The sequence below is a fragment of the Ailuropoda melanoleuca genome, chromosome 12 (genome assembly GCF_002007445.2).
Source record: "Ailuropoda melanoleuca isolate Jingjing chromosome 12, ASM200744v2, whole genome shotgun sequence".
Lineage (NCBI taxonomy): Eukaryota > Metazoa > Chordata > Mammalia > Carnivora > Ursidae > Ailuropoda > Ailuropoda melanoleuca.
Genome location: NC_048229.1, coordinates 54,935,153 through 54,947,607, shown reverse-complemented (window position 1 = coordinate 54,947,607; position 12,455 = coordinate 54,935,153). Strand labels below are relative to the sequence as shown.

Here is a 12,455-nt window from a genome sequence, read left to right as displayed (position 1 = left end):
CTGGCCTTGAGGCATCTACCCAGACAAAAATAGAACATGTGCATGTTTGATGGGGCTCAAAGCATAAGCTCATCCAGTAAGTAAGAAAAATAAGATTTTTAACAACCGATACAGAAGATCATTAGTGCAAGAAGTCACTATACCTACTTGTCTGTGCAAACTTTTCCAGTGCGATAAGTGCAAAAAGCATGACTGTGGGGTGGGACTGTAACTTCTGAAAGACAACAAGATAAAAAAACAAAAAGCAAAAACATCATTCCCCTGCAGAGGCGGCAAGTTAACAATTTCCTCTTCGTACCCAATTTGTGCTAGATTTGTTGGGAGCAGTCAGAAAAGTTTTACTCATTTAAGTCCTCAATTCCCTGTTTGCTAATATTGTTAGTAACAAGGAACCAAGATAGAGTCTCGTAAAATCTTCTATTATTTTTTGGAAGTCACTGGGTCCATTGATAGATATGCAGATTTCAAAAGTATTCTGTTAAAAGCACTATGTTATTCTACTTAGTAAGATTTGTATTAGGGCTTTGTGAAATAAAACCATGCTGATTCTTATATTCATTTAAGCAGGCCAAACAGAAACCTAGAATTGTAGCTAAGAATGACTTTTATTCAAAGCCCTTAAAGGAACGATTCATCATTACCAAGTTCCAAAATGACAAATGATGAAATGAACAACTAATGGCTTAGTTTTCAATCTGTTCTCTGAAAGGAATTGCACAGTTGCTAATGGAGGGTGGGAGAGTGCTCTTCCAGTTACATTTAACTTCCCATCACAGGTGATCCCATTTAAAGAAAGGTCTTCCTGCTTAACATCCCACCTCACAGCCATCATTCCCACAGATCCGTTAGGAGCCTGCAAAGGAACTCTAGGACATCAGATGATTCCTACTCACTTCCCTGGGGCTCAAAGGTTCTGCAAAGCTCATATAACCACCAGTTTGCCTCCTAAACAAAGTCTGCTCGGCACTCTCCTTCTTGCCGTCTGCTTTCAATCCCTGTCTGGTTTTGCAGGCTCCGAGCTCTCCCCACCAGGCTGCCCAGGCCTGTCCTCCTGTCTCTGAACACTGTCTTCTGATCAGACAATTCTCTGTACTATGCCAGGAGCATGGCCATTCCTCTCTCTGAGTTTCTGCTGGTGATGGGTTTGGCCAAGAAACCCATTTTTCCTTCCAGGGAGCACGGACAAATACTAACCTATGATATCACCCAGCTGAGGGCCCAAGTTCATGGGGAAGCCTGTCTCCCAAGGCTCTCTTAGCTCTCACCACCCTTATCTTCCACCCCTCCCCATCACCCTCTTAGAACTCTTATAGCACTTACGTCTGAAGGACATGATTTTGCCCTTAATCACATCCTGTCATAAAACGGAGGCTAAGTGTCTTGTCTGGGTAGTTTTGTTCCCTCAGTTAATCAGGAAGTTTCTTGAGGACAAAAGACTGTAATACTACTTTTGTATCCCCACAGTGCTTGCTTAGCATAGCGGTGTGTGTTTTAAGTACATATCATATAGGTACTGAAAAATAAGGTCTTTCAGATTTTGAGGAAGGCCAGTGCTCACCAGGCCTGCAAAAATAACTTTTACAAATACAGACAAGTCTGCAGTCCAGCCGTGTGAGCGCTCTGACAGCACCACCTCAGCAAACCACAAGCTTCACAGACAATAGATCAAATACACTATGGCAACAGTTCTAAGAGCAGTAGCCAGGGAGGGAGGGAAGGAGTAGAGATTTATACACACTGGCAATCTGTCCTGACAGCCTGGCTTGGAATGCCATGTGATTTTGTTTCCACTGTGGAGGTCCCTACTACCATTTGGCAGACTCTAAGGACATACACACAAAAGCCAATCATAGCAGCTATCTTATGACTAAATTTAAAACCAGACCAACTTGGCTGCTTTTGCTTGTAATGAATTCCTATCCCACCCTCATTTTTTTTTTTTTTTTAAATATAGGAGGGAATAAACACTCAGGAAACACCTGCAAATAAAATTTATAACTGATTCCATTCTCTGTGCCAGTGGTTAAACTGGCAATTTTAGAAAAATGCACAGTTGCAGATGACTAAGAATAACTGGCTTTGATGCCTTACTTAAGACACTGTAGCAAATATTCCAGTATTCCTGGGCTAAGTAAGCCTATACTTGCAGGACCTGGACAAACACAACAAACATGAGATATAATGAAATGGGCCATATTCTTTTTCATCAGTAGCTAATAACAATAAAATTGCTTTTTGAACTGTTTGGCAAGGTACTCTCATGCACATTGCCTTATTTAAGCCTCCTGCTCTGAGGCAGGGAATAGCACTGTTCCCATTTCACAGCTGAGCAACTGAGCCCACAGTGAAGTGACTCATTCCAGTGCACTTGGGGCACACTTGGAAGAACTGGAGCCAGCACCCAGGTGTCCTGATTTTGAATCCGTTGTTTCTTCCACCATACACGGTCTAACTAGCTGAGCGATTCACCTGGATTTCGATGTTAACTTGCCTAAAGTGGGTAATGTTCATAAACAAGTTAAATATCTTCTTCTCTTCTCAGGAACTGCTCCAATTTAAAGTTCCTTTTTCTCTTCCCCAACTTAGTATGTCTCCATTATCTGGCTAAACTTTATAAAGCGTATACATGAACGTTATCTATCATATGCATAAATATATACCTATATAATCTTTACAGAATTTAGCTTTTTATTCTTTTTTTTTTATAAAGATTTTTTAATTTCTTTATTCAACAGAGATAGAGACAGCCAGCGAGAGAGGGAACACAAGCAGGGGGAGTGGGAGAGGAAGAAGCAGGCTCATAGCAGAGGAGCCTGACATGGGGCTCGATCCCATAACGCCGGGATCACGCCCTGAGCCGAAGGCAGACACTTAACCGCTGTGCCACCCAGTAGCTTTTTATTCTTAATTTTAAAGCAAATAAGTAAAACTTTTTCTTTTAAATGTCTCTCTGAAAATCCAAAGCTAAATTAGATTGCATTCATCTCTTTGACCTTTGAGTAATTTTTTTCCAGTTAGTTCTTGTCCCTCAATTTTTTTTTTTTTTTTTTTGGGGGGGGGGGGGGGGGGGGNTGTGGTGGTGGTGGGGTGGGGTGAAGGGGGAGGAAGACACTCCTTTCTGGTACAGCAGGTTTGATTAAAGATCTGCAGTGCAGTCTTCCCCTTTATGTCAAACAACTGAGAAGATCTTTCTTGGTAGAGGTTCCCACAGTTACCTGCTAGTTTCTCAGCCAAGCAGCCTAGGACTGCAGATGTGTTCCTGTGTTTGGCAGGATGACCTGAGTCCTGGCAAGCTACTTCTCCATTTAAATTCAGAATTTCAGTCAGTTTCTGGAGTGCATCCTAAAAACAAAAATGTACAAGTGGATTTGATAAATATATTACTTAGGCTTTTTCACCCCAAGGGAATTACTTGAGCCGAAAGCTATTGCCAGCTATTAAATTAACTCAGAACGAACATAAAGAAATGAAATAATGCACCCAATGATGTCATTATTGATGGGAAATGTTATTTGATCAACTGGGAAGTTTTCCTACATGAATTATTAGATTCCCCTTCACTCAAAATGTACCAGTTTTATCAAAAATATGTGATATACTCTTGATTCACTTATCACACTAAATCCACCTACGTGCCAATGACTGATAACAACAGGGCCTTAGTGATGTTGAAGTAAAAAGTGACTTACAGTTTTTTTTCTTCTTTTAAAATCAAGCAAGAGCAAATCTCACCAGAGTTTTTGAGGCAAACTGTAACAGAAACCTCTTACAAGCTTAGGCAAAGGTCAGTTCACCAGTGACTAGGCCAAAGGCCTTTCTGTTCTGTCCATGTTTTTCCATGTTGTGCCCAAATGTCTGAGGCTTAAACAAATGAAAGCTGCCCGCATCCAAAATTTGAAAAAAAGCAGTCCATAGAACATATGGACTAAGGCAATGAAAGTTTGATACTTTTGTTCCATATAAGGGAAAATCAAGGTTATGCCAATCTTTAATACGTTTAAGACTCACAAGTGCTTTCAGTATCACAGTTTTTTTCTCTTAATAGAAAACATTAAAGAAAATCTTTTGTAATGAGAAAACTGTTTAGCGGAAGGTAAGAAAATCAGCTCAGCAATTGAACATTCTCTTTCAATTTCAAATACAGATTGCCATTTCAGATGTAAATGCTTTCATTTTTAACATTTTAAACTAAAGCTTTATAATAAGCTATTGATAGAGGATGTAGCACTTCACCAGTAATAAAAGACAAGTTTACATAATGAAGTCAATGTTGAATGAAACAGACCCCAAATGTATAAGAAGGAAATGCATTATGTCAAGAGTTCTTTGTGGTCGTTCATCCTGTGTTTAGGCATAGGTGACAGTTCCATAAAAGACAAGTATTAACTTACTTTAGTGGGCAATGGACATTCATCTAGTAACAATGTTATAACAGCTGGTCCCAGTGGATCTTCCAATGGAATAACTCTAATTAAAGACTGGACAACATCCAACCATCCTTCATCTAAGAGCAAATCAAGAAGATTATATGGTGGAGCCACTATTTTAAAAACATGAAAATATAGAACTTATAACACAAAGTGACTTCACAATAAAATAGAAACACTTTTGGCTTTCATCCTGTAGCTTTTAAGCAGCTAACAATGGCATGGACATAGTCATTAATTGTAGTCACCATGGTAGAACCAAAGATTCTTAATTTGTAGGAGCCTGGTTTGGAGGCATCTTCATTTGGAGAAAATTGACGCTATGGTCCTGGGTTCTCAAATTATAATTAAAATAGTTTCAGCGTCTTATTTATGACATACGAGTGTACTGAGAAGATTAAGTATCTGAAGCAGTTGGCTCTACTTCAGAATGACACTTAGGAAATTGAGGGACAAAAAAATTCCTCCCCATTCTGGAAGGGCTATGGTCAAAGATCTATCAAATCCCAACAAAATTTTTCTTTTAATAATTTCAGTGAAATAAAACCAATACTGAGAGGTGCAGCTATATATTCAGGATGCAACATACAGTGGTTATTAATTATTACCCCTGTACAGGAATATTTCCATACACTAATGGCTTTTTTCATGGTCATGTGTGTCAATGGAATCTTATCTAAAAAAAAAAGTGGCCACATTTCTTCATAATCATTAATTCATTGGAAAGTATTTTAAGAAATCTTTAAGAAAAGAATACCTGTTTCTGCCATTTCGTGCAATGTAATCATTGAATAGGGAGGTTCCTGATCACTGAAAAACAAATAGTCAAGACATCAAACTTGAAGAACCAAGAAATGACAATTCCAAATAAAAATTCAAACTGAAAGTGGGAGTGGAAAGAGAAAGAAGAAATGAACACGAATGGGTACGGAGAGACGATGGAAGAGACAGCTGCAGCTCCACTCTGTAAGGACCAATACGCACCACATGTGCTCATTTCCAAGGCCACCGTCTGTGATGGCTCACAAATAAAATGGGTGGGAGGGCAAAGGAAGGGACCACCACTGGCCTGAAGTAAAAGCACAGGACAAAACTGGAGGCCAGGGAACTACTCTCAGCTTTCCTCTAGAGGCCTAATGCCAATGAGATGAGCCAGGGAGGTCAACATCATCTTCCTCCAACTTACCTCAAAGAAACACCAGGAAGGGAGATTACAATCCCAACAGAGGATTTATGGAAGCAAGGGCCTACATAAACATCTTCATTTTTAAGGGTTCTTCTGGGAAATATCACTATTTGCTTGAACTTCATAAAATGGGTGTTAGAAGAAAAAGGAACCAAACTTAAGCGAGGAGCTATTTAATATTCTAGACACCAGGGGCACCCAGGTGGCTCAGTTGGTTAAGCATCTGCCTTTGGCTCAGGTCACGATCTCAGGGTCCTAGGATCCAGCCCCACGTTGGGGCTCCCGGCTGAGCAGGGAGTCTGCTTCTCCTTCTCCTTCTGCACTTCCCCCTGCTCGTGCTCTCTCTCAAGTAAAAAATTCTTTATTTTTTTAGACAAGATTTTATTTGTCAGACAGACAGAGGGTGTGTGCACCAGCAGGGGGAACAGCAGGCAGAGGGAGAAGCAGGCTCCCCGCTGAGCAAGGATCCTGATGCAGGACTGGATCCAGAACCCTGGGATCATGACCTGAGCTGAAGGCAGACGTGCTTAACTGACTGAGCCACCCAGGCATCCCATAATTAAGTCTTTAAAAAAAATTCTAGACATTGCTCTAAAATGGCATTATATACCTTAATTCAGTAGGTTTTCAATCTATGATCCCAGGAATCTTAAGGAGGTGCTTTAGGGGAACTTCAGTAATGAATGAAATACTTTCCATCAAATAATGGTAAATCTAATTACTTAGGGAATATATTTACATTTACTTACATATTGTGGCTCTCTGTTTTACTGTGAAGAAAACTGCAAAAACTATTGTCTTCAATCATTTAATCCTCAGAATAATTTTGTGATATGGGAATTATTAAGTTTATTTCAGGTACTCATTAGGTACTGTTTATTTGACATATCCTGTATCTTTCCATAACAAGGGAAAATTCTTATTTAAAAGATTTGTCTTAAATGATATAACTGACTGATTACAAGTATTTCTGGAGAGCAGTCTGGCAGTAATGAAATTAAATGTGGCCAACAATGCTAGACAAACTATTACACAGGTAATAGATGCATATGAGGTTATTTGCTGCAGTGTTATTTGTAGGAACAAAAATTTGGAATTAATCTAAGTGACTATCACCAGATTACAGGATAACAAAATATAGTACTTTCACCAAAGGAATACTCTGGAGTCAGAAGCAGTTGTAGCTTTACATACAGTAACATAGGTCTCAAACATAATGTTGAGAGAAGTTAAAAAGATTTATACAACTTTATCACTTATGTAAGTTTTTAAAATCACACACAAAACACTAGTATAAATTTCCTATACAGACATAAACAAATATATGGCAGGCAGACTGGAAGAACATACCTTAAATTCACAAGAATGGTTACCCACTGATATTTGGAGAGTGGGTAGCAAAGGGGACAACGGGGTTGGGGGAAAAAGGGAAAAATAATAAAAATACGGCAGTCAGTGACCAATAAGGACTATGAGGACCTCAATTCTACGCAGATGCACTTAAAGGACACCCACATCCTTACATTCAAAAAACAAGATAAACTTCTTTGTGGAACAGAAGGGGAGCAGAAATTCCTGGTGGGAGGCAGGAGCTAAAGCTGTGGGACAACAGGGCTCACTGTGTGGAACTAGACAGGTGGCCAGGAGCTGCAAGCCTGTGTGGTAGGTAATGGGGATCAAAACCTCACCTGTGCAGCTTGGACAGGGTTCCCTGCTCAGTGAAAGAAGTTGATAAGTTATGAATGATCATCTGAGCTAGAACTGATACCAAGCTGCAAGTCACCAGTGACAGAAAAGGCAAAGAAAGCCATGCAGCAGGACTTGGGCTTCTCACAGTGACGTGGGAACTCAAAACTACCAATTTTAGGTTCAGTCATAGCCTGAAGGTGGATGGGGATGACAACGAAAGTGACAGGAAGAGAGATCGGCAGAAAGACATGAGTGACAGAGAGGGAGAGAGACAGAACACAAACACACAGTGAAGAAAAAACTTCCATTAGGACTTCCCATAAATTATAGTTCCAAACCATATGAGAATAATTGATACCATTAACAATCTGAGGAAAATGTCTCTACCAAAAAAATGCAAATAACAGAACTTCAAAGTGATTTTTAAATAAGTGTATTCAAAGTGTGTTTCCTATAGCAACTCTCTCACTATAGCTTTAGAAACTGCTCTCCTCTCAGCAACATCACCCTTTCCGAAGTAACAAACAGAAAGAGAAGAACAATCAAGGCCGATCACTCTCTGTGACATCTGCATTCACCTTTTGACATACACTTATACTAAGTCCATCTGTCCTATCGTTCGTGGTTAGTTTTAACAGCCTTATCAACTTTATAGGTTATGAAATTCTTCTCCTTTAGTAGCTTCTGAAAAACAAGCTACAGTGACTATGTTTTAACTGTCTGAACCCTGTTTTGCCATTAGATTCTCTAACAGCTCCTGTCACACCTGCTCTCCATCTGCCCTATTTGTCCATTCTCCGAAGAGTTCTAGCTATAATTTGGTATAAACAGGTTTAAGATAAAAGTGACCCTATTACTCAAATGTATGCTGCTCGCTTCATGTAAGTGAATTATGCACTTCATCAACAAGTTCACTTACAATTTGTAATATTTTCTGAAAGCTTGGTGATAAAGCTCCTACCTTGCTCCCACACACTCTTTATCATTCTTTTAAAAAATATGGGGCGCCTGGGTGGCACAGCGGTTAAGCGTCTGCCTTCGGCTCAGGGCGTGATCCCGGCGTTATGGGATCGAGCCCCACATCAGGCTCTTCCTCTATGAGCCTGCTTCTTCCTCTCCCACTCCCCCTGCTTGTGTTCCCTCTCTCGCTGGCTGTCTCTATCTCTGTCGAATAAATAAATTAAAAAATCTTAAAAAAAAATTTAAAAAAAATAAAAAATAAAAAAAAAATAAAAAATATGGCAAAGTCTATTCTGTACCTGTTTTTCCAGTGGGCTTAAATAACACTTATGGTTTACCTCCTTATTTGGGAAGGGCAACTTCTCATTATAATTTTATAGTATGTTTTAAATGTCACCATGAAGAAACTTTAAATAACAGCTTCTAGCCCCCTGCCTGGGTTTGAGGGATGAAAATGGCATAGATTTATATTCAGTAAATATTTTCTACAAAAATACAAACATTAAATTAGTTCAGATACCAGAACTACTTCAAAGGCTGGTTTAATAAACTTATTAGGACTGACTCTCTGAACTGGTTATGGAGAATATTTGTAAGAGCCACCTTTCCCCATTTCCCCAGCATGTTCTATGGCAGATAGAAAAATGCGCCAAACAAATTTATTTCTATGAGGGGAAAAAAAATCACCTCAGAATAATATACACAGGTATACCTTGCTTAATGCTGTAATTTTGAGGAATTAAAAGTGGGTTTTTATAAATGCAATGATCAAATATTTAGATACTTAAATTTGCTAGCAGAGGCTGAAGCAAAAAGAACCCACATATAACTTAAAAAAACCCACAAACGATCATCTGTTGAGCAACCGGAATGTGCAAGGCACTACGCTAGATGCTTTATATATATTATCTCATGATAATCTCTTTATATATATTATCTCATGATAATCCCTGTAAGAATCCCTCTTATAGGTAAGGAATCTGAGGCTTAGGGAAGTAACTCACCCAGTGTCATGTAGCTAGTTAAGGAGCTGGGCCAAAATCTGAAACTTGGTCCACCATGGTTCTAAAACTTTTGCTCCTAATTACTGAACTGTACAGTTAAGTCAAAATATTTTTTCAACCTGAACCATGTTCTCCCATTTCATTGTTACTCAATCCGGAATTTCACACCTAGAGTTAGACAAAACAGGGGAGAAACAAAAAAGGTATAGGTGCACCCTGCAGTTTCAATTTACATGCTTCCCAAATGGATCTAAGATAGCCAAGTAAGGGATACAAGACGGGAGGAGGAGGAATACTCTCCTTGACCTGCGTCCTTATGTTGCCAACAGAAAGTGCGTGCAGCCATGCTCTTGGAAAAATAACTCATCCTGAATCTCTCATCAGTGGTATAGACAGGCAAACAAGATAAGAGTTGGTCTTTGTGAAACCATTTCCTATTGCCGCTTGCAACACAAACTCACTCCACGTTTATTACATGCCCTAATAAAGATCGTAGCTTTAATTAGTGTTTTCTGCTATCAAAATGTTTAGACATTTCCAGATAGGAGTAGATATAGCAAGTAAAAACATCAAACCTTATAATTAACTCTGCCAAAAGAGGAGAAATATTCTCTCTTGCCTTATAAGCTCATGGCTTGGTGAATATATCCTAATGAAGTGAAGGACTCAAGTTATGTTTCCTGTAGAACACTTCATGGCAAAGGGGGTGACTAGGGAGTCAGATACTTACTTATCTACAAGAGTCCGTATGACTGCTAGAGTGTCCAGCACTAGCCCATCTACATTTTGTTTTTTTCTCCTTGGCTCATGGGGTCCTCGGCCCCTCCTTGGTGGCCGAACAGGATCCCGGGGTTGGCTCCTCGCGTCAGCAGTGGGTACTGCACTGTTCTCAGCCTGCTGCTGCTGGGTGTCAACACTGTCCTCCGCTCCGCTGTCATCTCGGCAGATACAGGAATTACCCATGGTAGCAGTGGCACCCCTAGTCCCCAGGAAGTGGGCTATGTGCTCCTCAAGAGTCAACAGCAGACCCTGGCCAAGGCTTCTGCTCACTAAGAACACGGCCCAACCAAAGACAATCATTTAGATAGTTTTCAGTTTTCCAAGTACTGTTTTCATAATCTGGAGTCGAGGAACTTGCATTCTATTTGTTTTTAACAACTGAATGTGGAATAAAGTTGTAGAACTGATCTCCAACATTATCAATTGCGGGGAATCCGGGTCATCCAGCGGCAGTGCTAAAAGAAAGAGAAGAAATTAAAAATGAATCCAAGGTCACTTAATTACTCAAAACTTTCTTAGTTTGATTTTGTAGGCATTAGGATTACAATGATAAATCATCTTTGGTTATTTTTATAGGTTTCCAACACAAAGAGGTACCTTTGCATAAGAAAATTAATAATTAAGAATTCCTTTTTATCATATTATAAAGTTGATTGCTAAACCATTCCCATGTAAACATGAGTTACCACTGATTTTTTTTAAAACCATGTGTGTGTTTCTACCTATAAAGAAATACATTAGAAGAATATGTGCAGTTGTTTCAAGGACTCCTTCTGTGGATTCAAAAAATGAACTAGCTCCTTTTAAAATTTAAATGTATGAGAAAAGTTAATATGTTTCAGTAGACTAATTACAGATGTTTGTTGCTTAAAAAGTTATGATATGAACGTGATAGCACTCACTCGATATGCAGGAGAATAAAAAGTAGAGTGTTTCACTTGAACGCAATCACCAAACTGCATAGATTTCCCATTTGGAGGGACATTTGAGAATGTACAGAAATCACACAAGCAGTTACAAAGTTTTTCCATTGTGTAAGCAAGACTGTTTGGCGAGAGGCAAATATGTATCACAAGGCTATATTTTCACAATGATCAGTTTATTGTAGGGCATGTCTGCTACAAAGTTACGAAGAAGGATGCACCAATTATCTTTGTCTAAAAATATTGACTAAGCACCTTGTGTCTGTACCATGCCGGCACTGGGAGAACAAAGATGGACAAGGCACAGGCCCTGCCCTCCAGGAATTAATAGATGGCCATTATTATCCCATACAGCATGTTCATCAACAAAAACCATAATGATAGAACCTGCTCTTCATTAAACTGAGAGAATCTGGTTTAGAAAGGATCTGGAAGAAGAAAATGGACAGGGTGGGGTTGGTAACAGAAAGCAAAGAATCACACCAAGACGTGGAGACAGGGCCCACAGGGGCACAAATGGACACAAGGAATAGAGACTAGTTTGTACTCTCCACTCAACATTCGGTTATTTTTAATTAAATCTGCATATATTGAGTACCCACTCAGGAACAGATATAAATAAAATGTTATTAGATTTAATGGAATTAGAATTAGAAGCAAGAGAAGTTACTTCCATTATTGGGACAGATTTGCAGCAAATTCTTTTAAATATTTGCCCAGTTTAATTACTGCTCATGGAGGAAAACTGAGGAAAAGGAGAGACAGAGACAGAAAATCTTTACACATAAATATAATAATCTAATCTAATTGGTCTAGAGAGGGCGAGGGATAAGAAAAGGAAGGGCAGGAGGGGGAATGGGAAGAGAGAAGAGCGGCAACAGACATTATCTCCCTCCAAAATAGCAAGACAGCAATGGCCGAACCAAGTAATACCATAGGTGTTCTTGATTCCCCCAAGACAGTCAGGTTATACTTAAAAGGATATGACTGGGGTATAGGTAGGAGCATGAGGCAAGGACTCGGCTGGAAAAAGCTTTTTAAAAGAGGACACAATCTAAACCAGCAAAGAGTTGAAGTAATACCATTCCCATTACTGCAGGGACCACGGGAGACAATTCCCCTCAGAGGGCAGATAAGCAAGAGATTTCAGTGCTCAAAGGACAGAAGACAGAAATCAGAAACAATGCTTTTAAGAGGGTCACTGGTGTAAATTTCAATTGATCTTATAAATTATGCTACTTTCTGAGAAAGACCAAAACATAACAGTTAAGCAGTGCTCAGGCCCTTCTCACAGAACCTTCACAGAGGGCACGTTCGAACAATTCAGATGAGAGGAGGTAAAGAATCCAAGGTTTTCTGGCAGGTCGGCCCACCTTGAAATCCCAAAGTATTATATTAAAACTTTATCTGTTAACATGTTAAAACAAAAAATGGATGTGTGTTCATTCTAAGACCCAAATGCTACATACAGTCTACAGAAAAGTGA

General features: G+C 39.4%; 1 protein-coding gene across 3 annotated transcripts in view; it reads right to left on the bottom strand.

Annotated features, from left to right (window-relative positions):
* Nucleotides 1-12,455, bottom strand: part of RSPRY1 (ring finger and SPRY domain containing 1) — a 43,734-nt gene that overhangs the window by 21,163 nt on the left and 10,116 nt on the right. For all 3 annotated transcript variants that reach the window (XM_034672912.1, XM_034672911.1, XM_034672913.1), the window contains exons 2-7: nucleotides 9,997-10,501; nucleotides 5,185-5,237; nucleotides 4,392-4,504; nucleotides 3,216-3,342; nucleotides 2,095-2,152; nucleotides 148-215 (exon numbers count right to left, since the gene is read on the bottom strand). In XM_034672912.1, coding sequence (XP_034528803.1) covers nucleotides 148-215; nucleotides 2,095-2,152; nucleotides 3,216-3,342; nucleotides 4,392-4,504; nucleotides 5,185-5,237; nucleotides 9,997-10,346 — 769 coding nt within the window. In that variant the 5' untranslated portion in view covers nucleotides 10,347-10,501. The remainder of the gene's footprint in view (nucleotides 1-147; nucleotides 216-2,094; nucleotides 2,153-3,215; nucleotides 3,343-4,391; nucleotides 4,505-5,184; nucleotides 5,238-9,996; nucleotides 10,502-12,455) is intronic.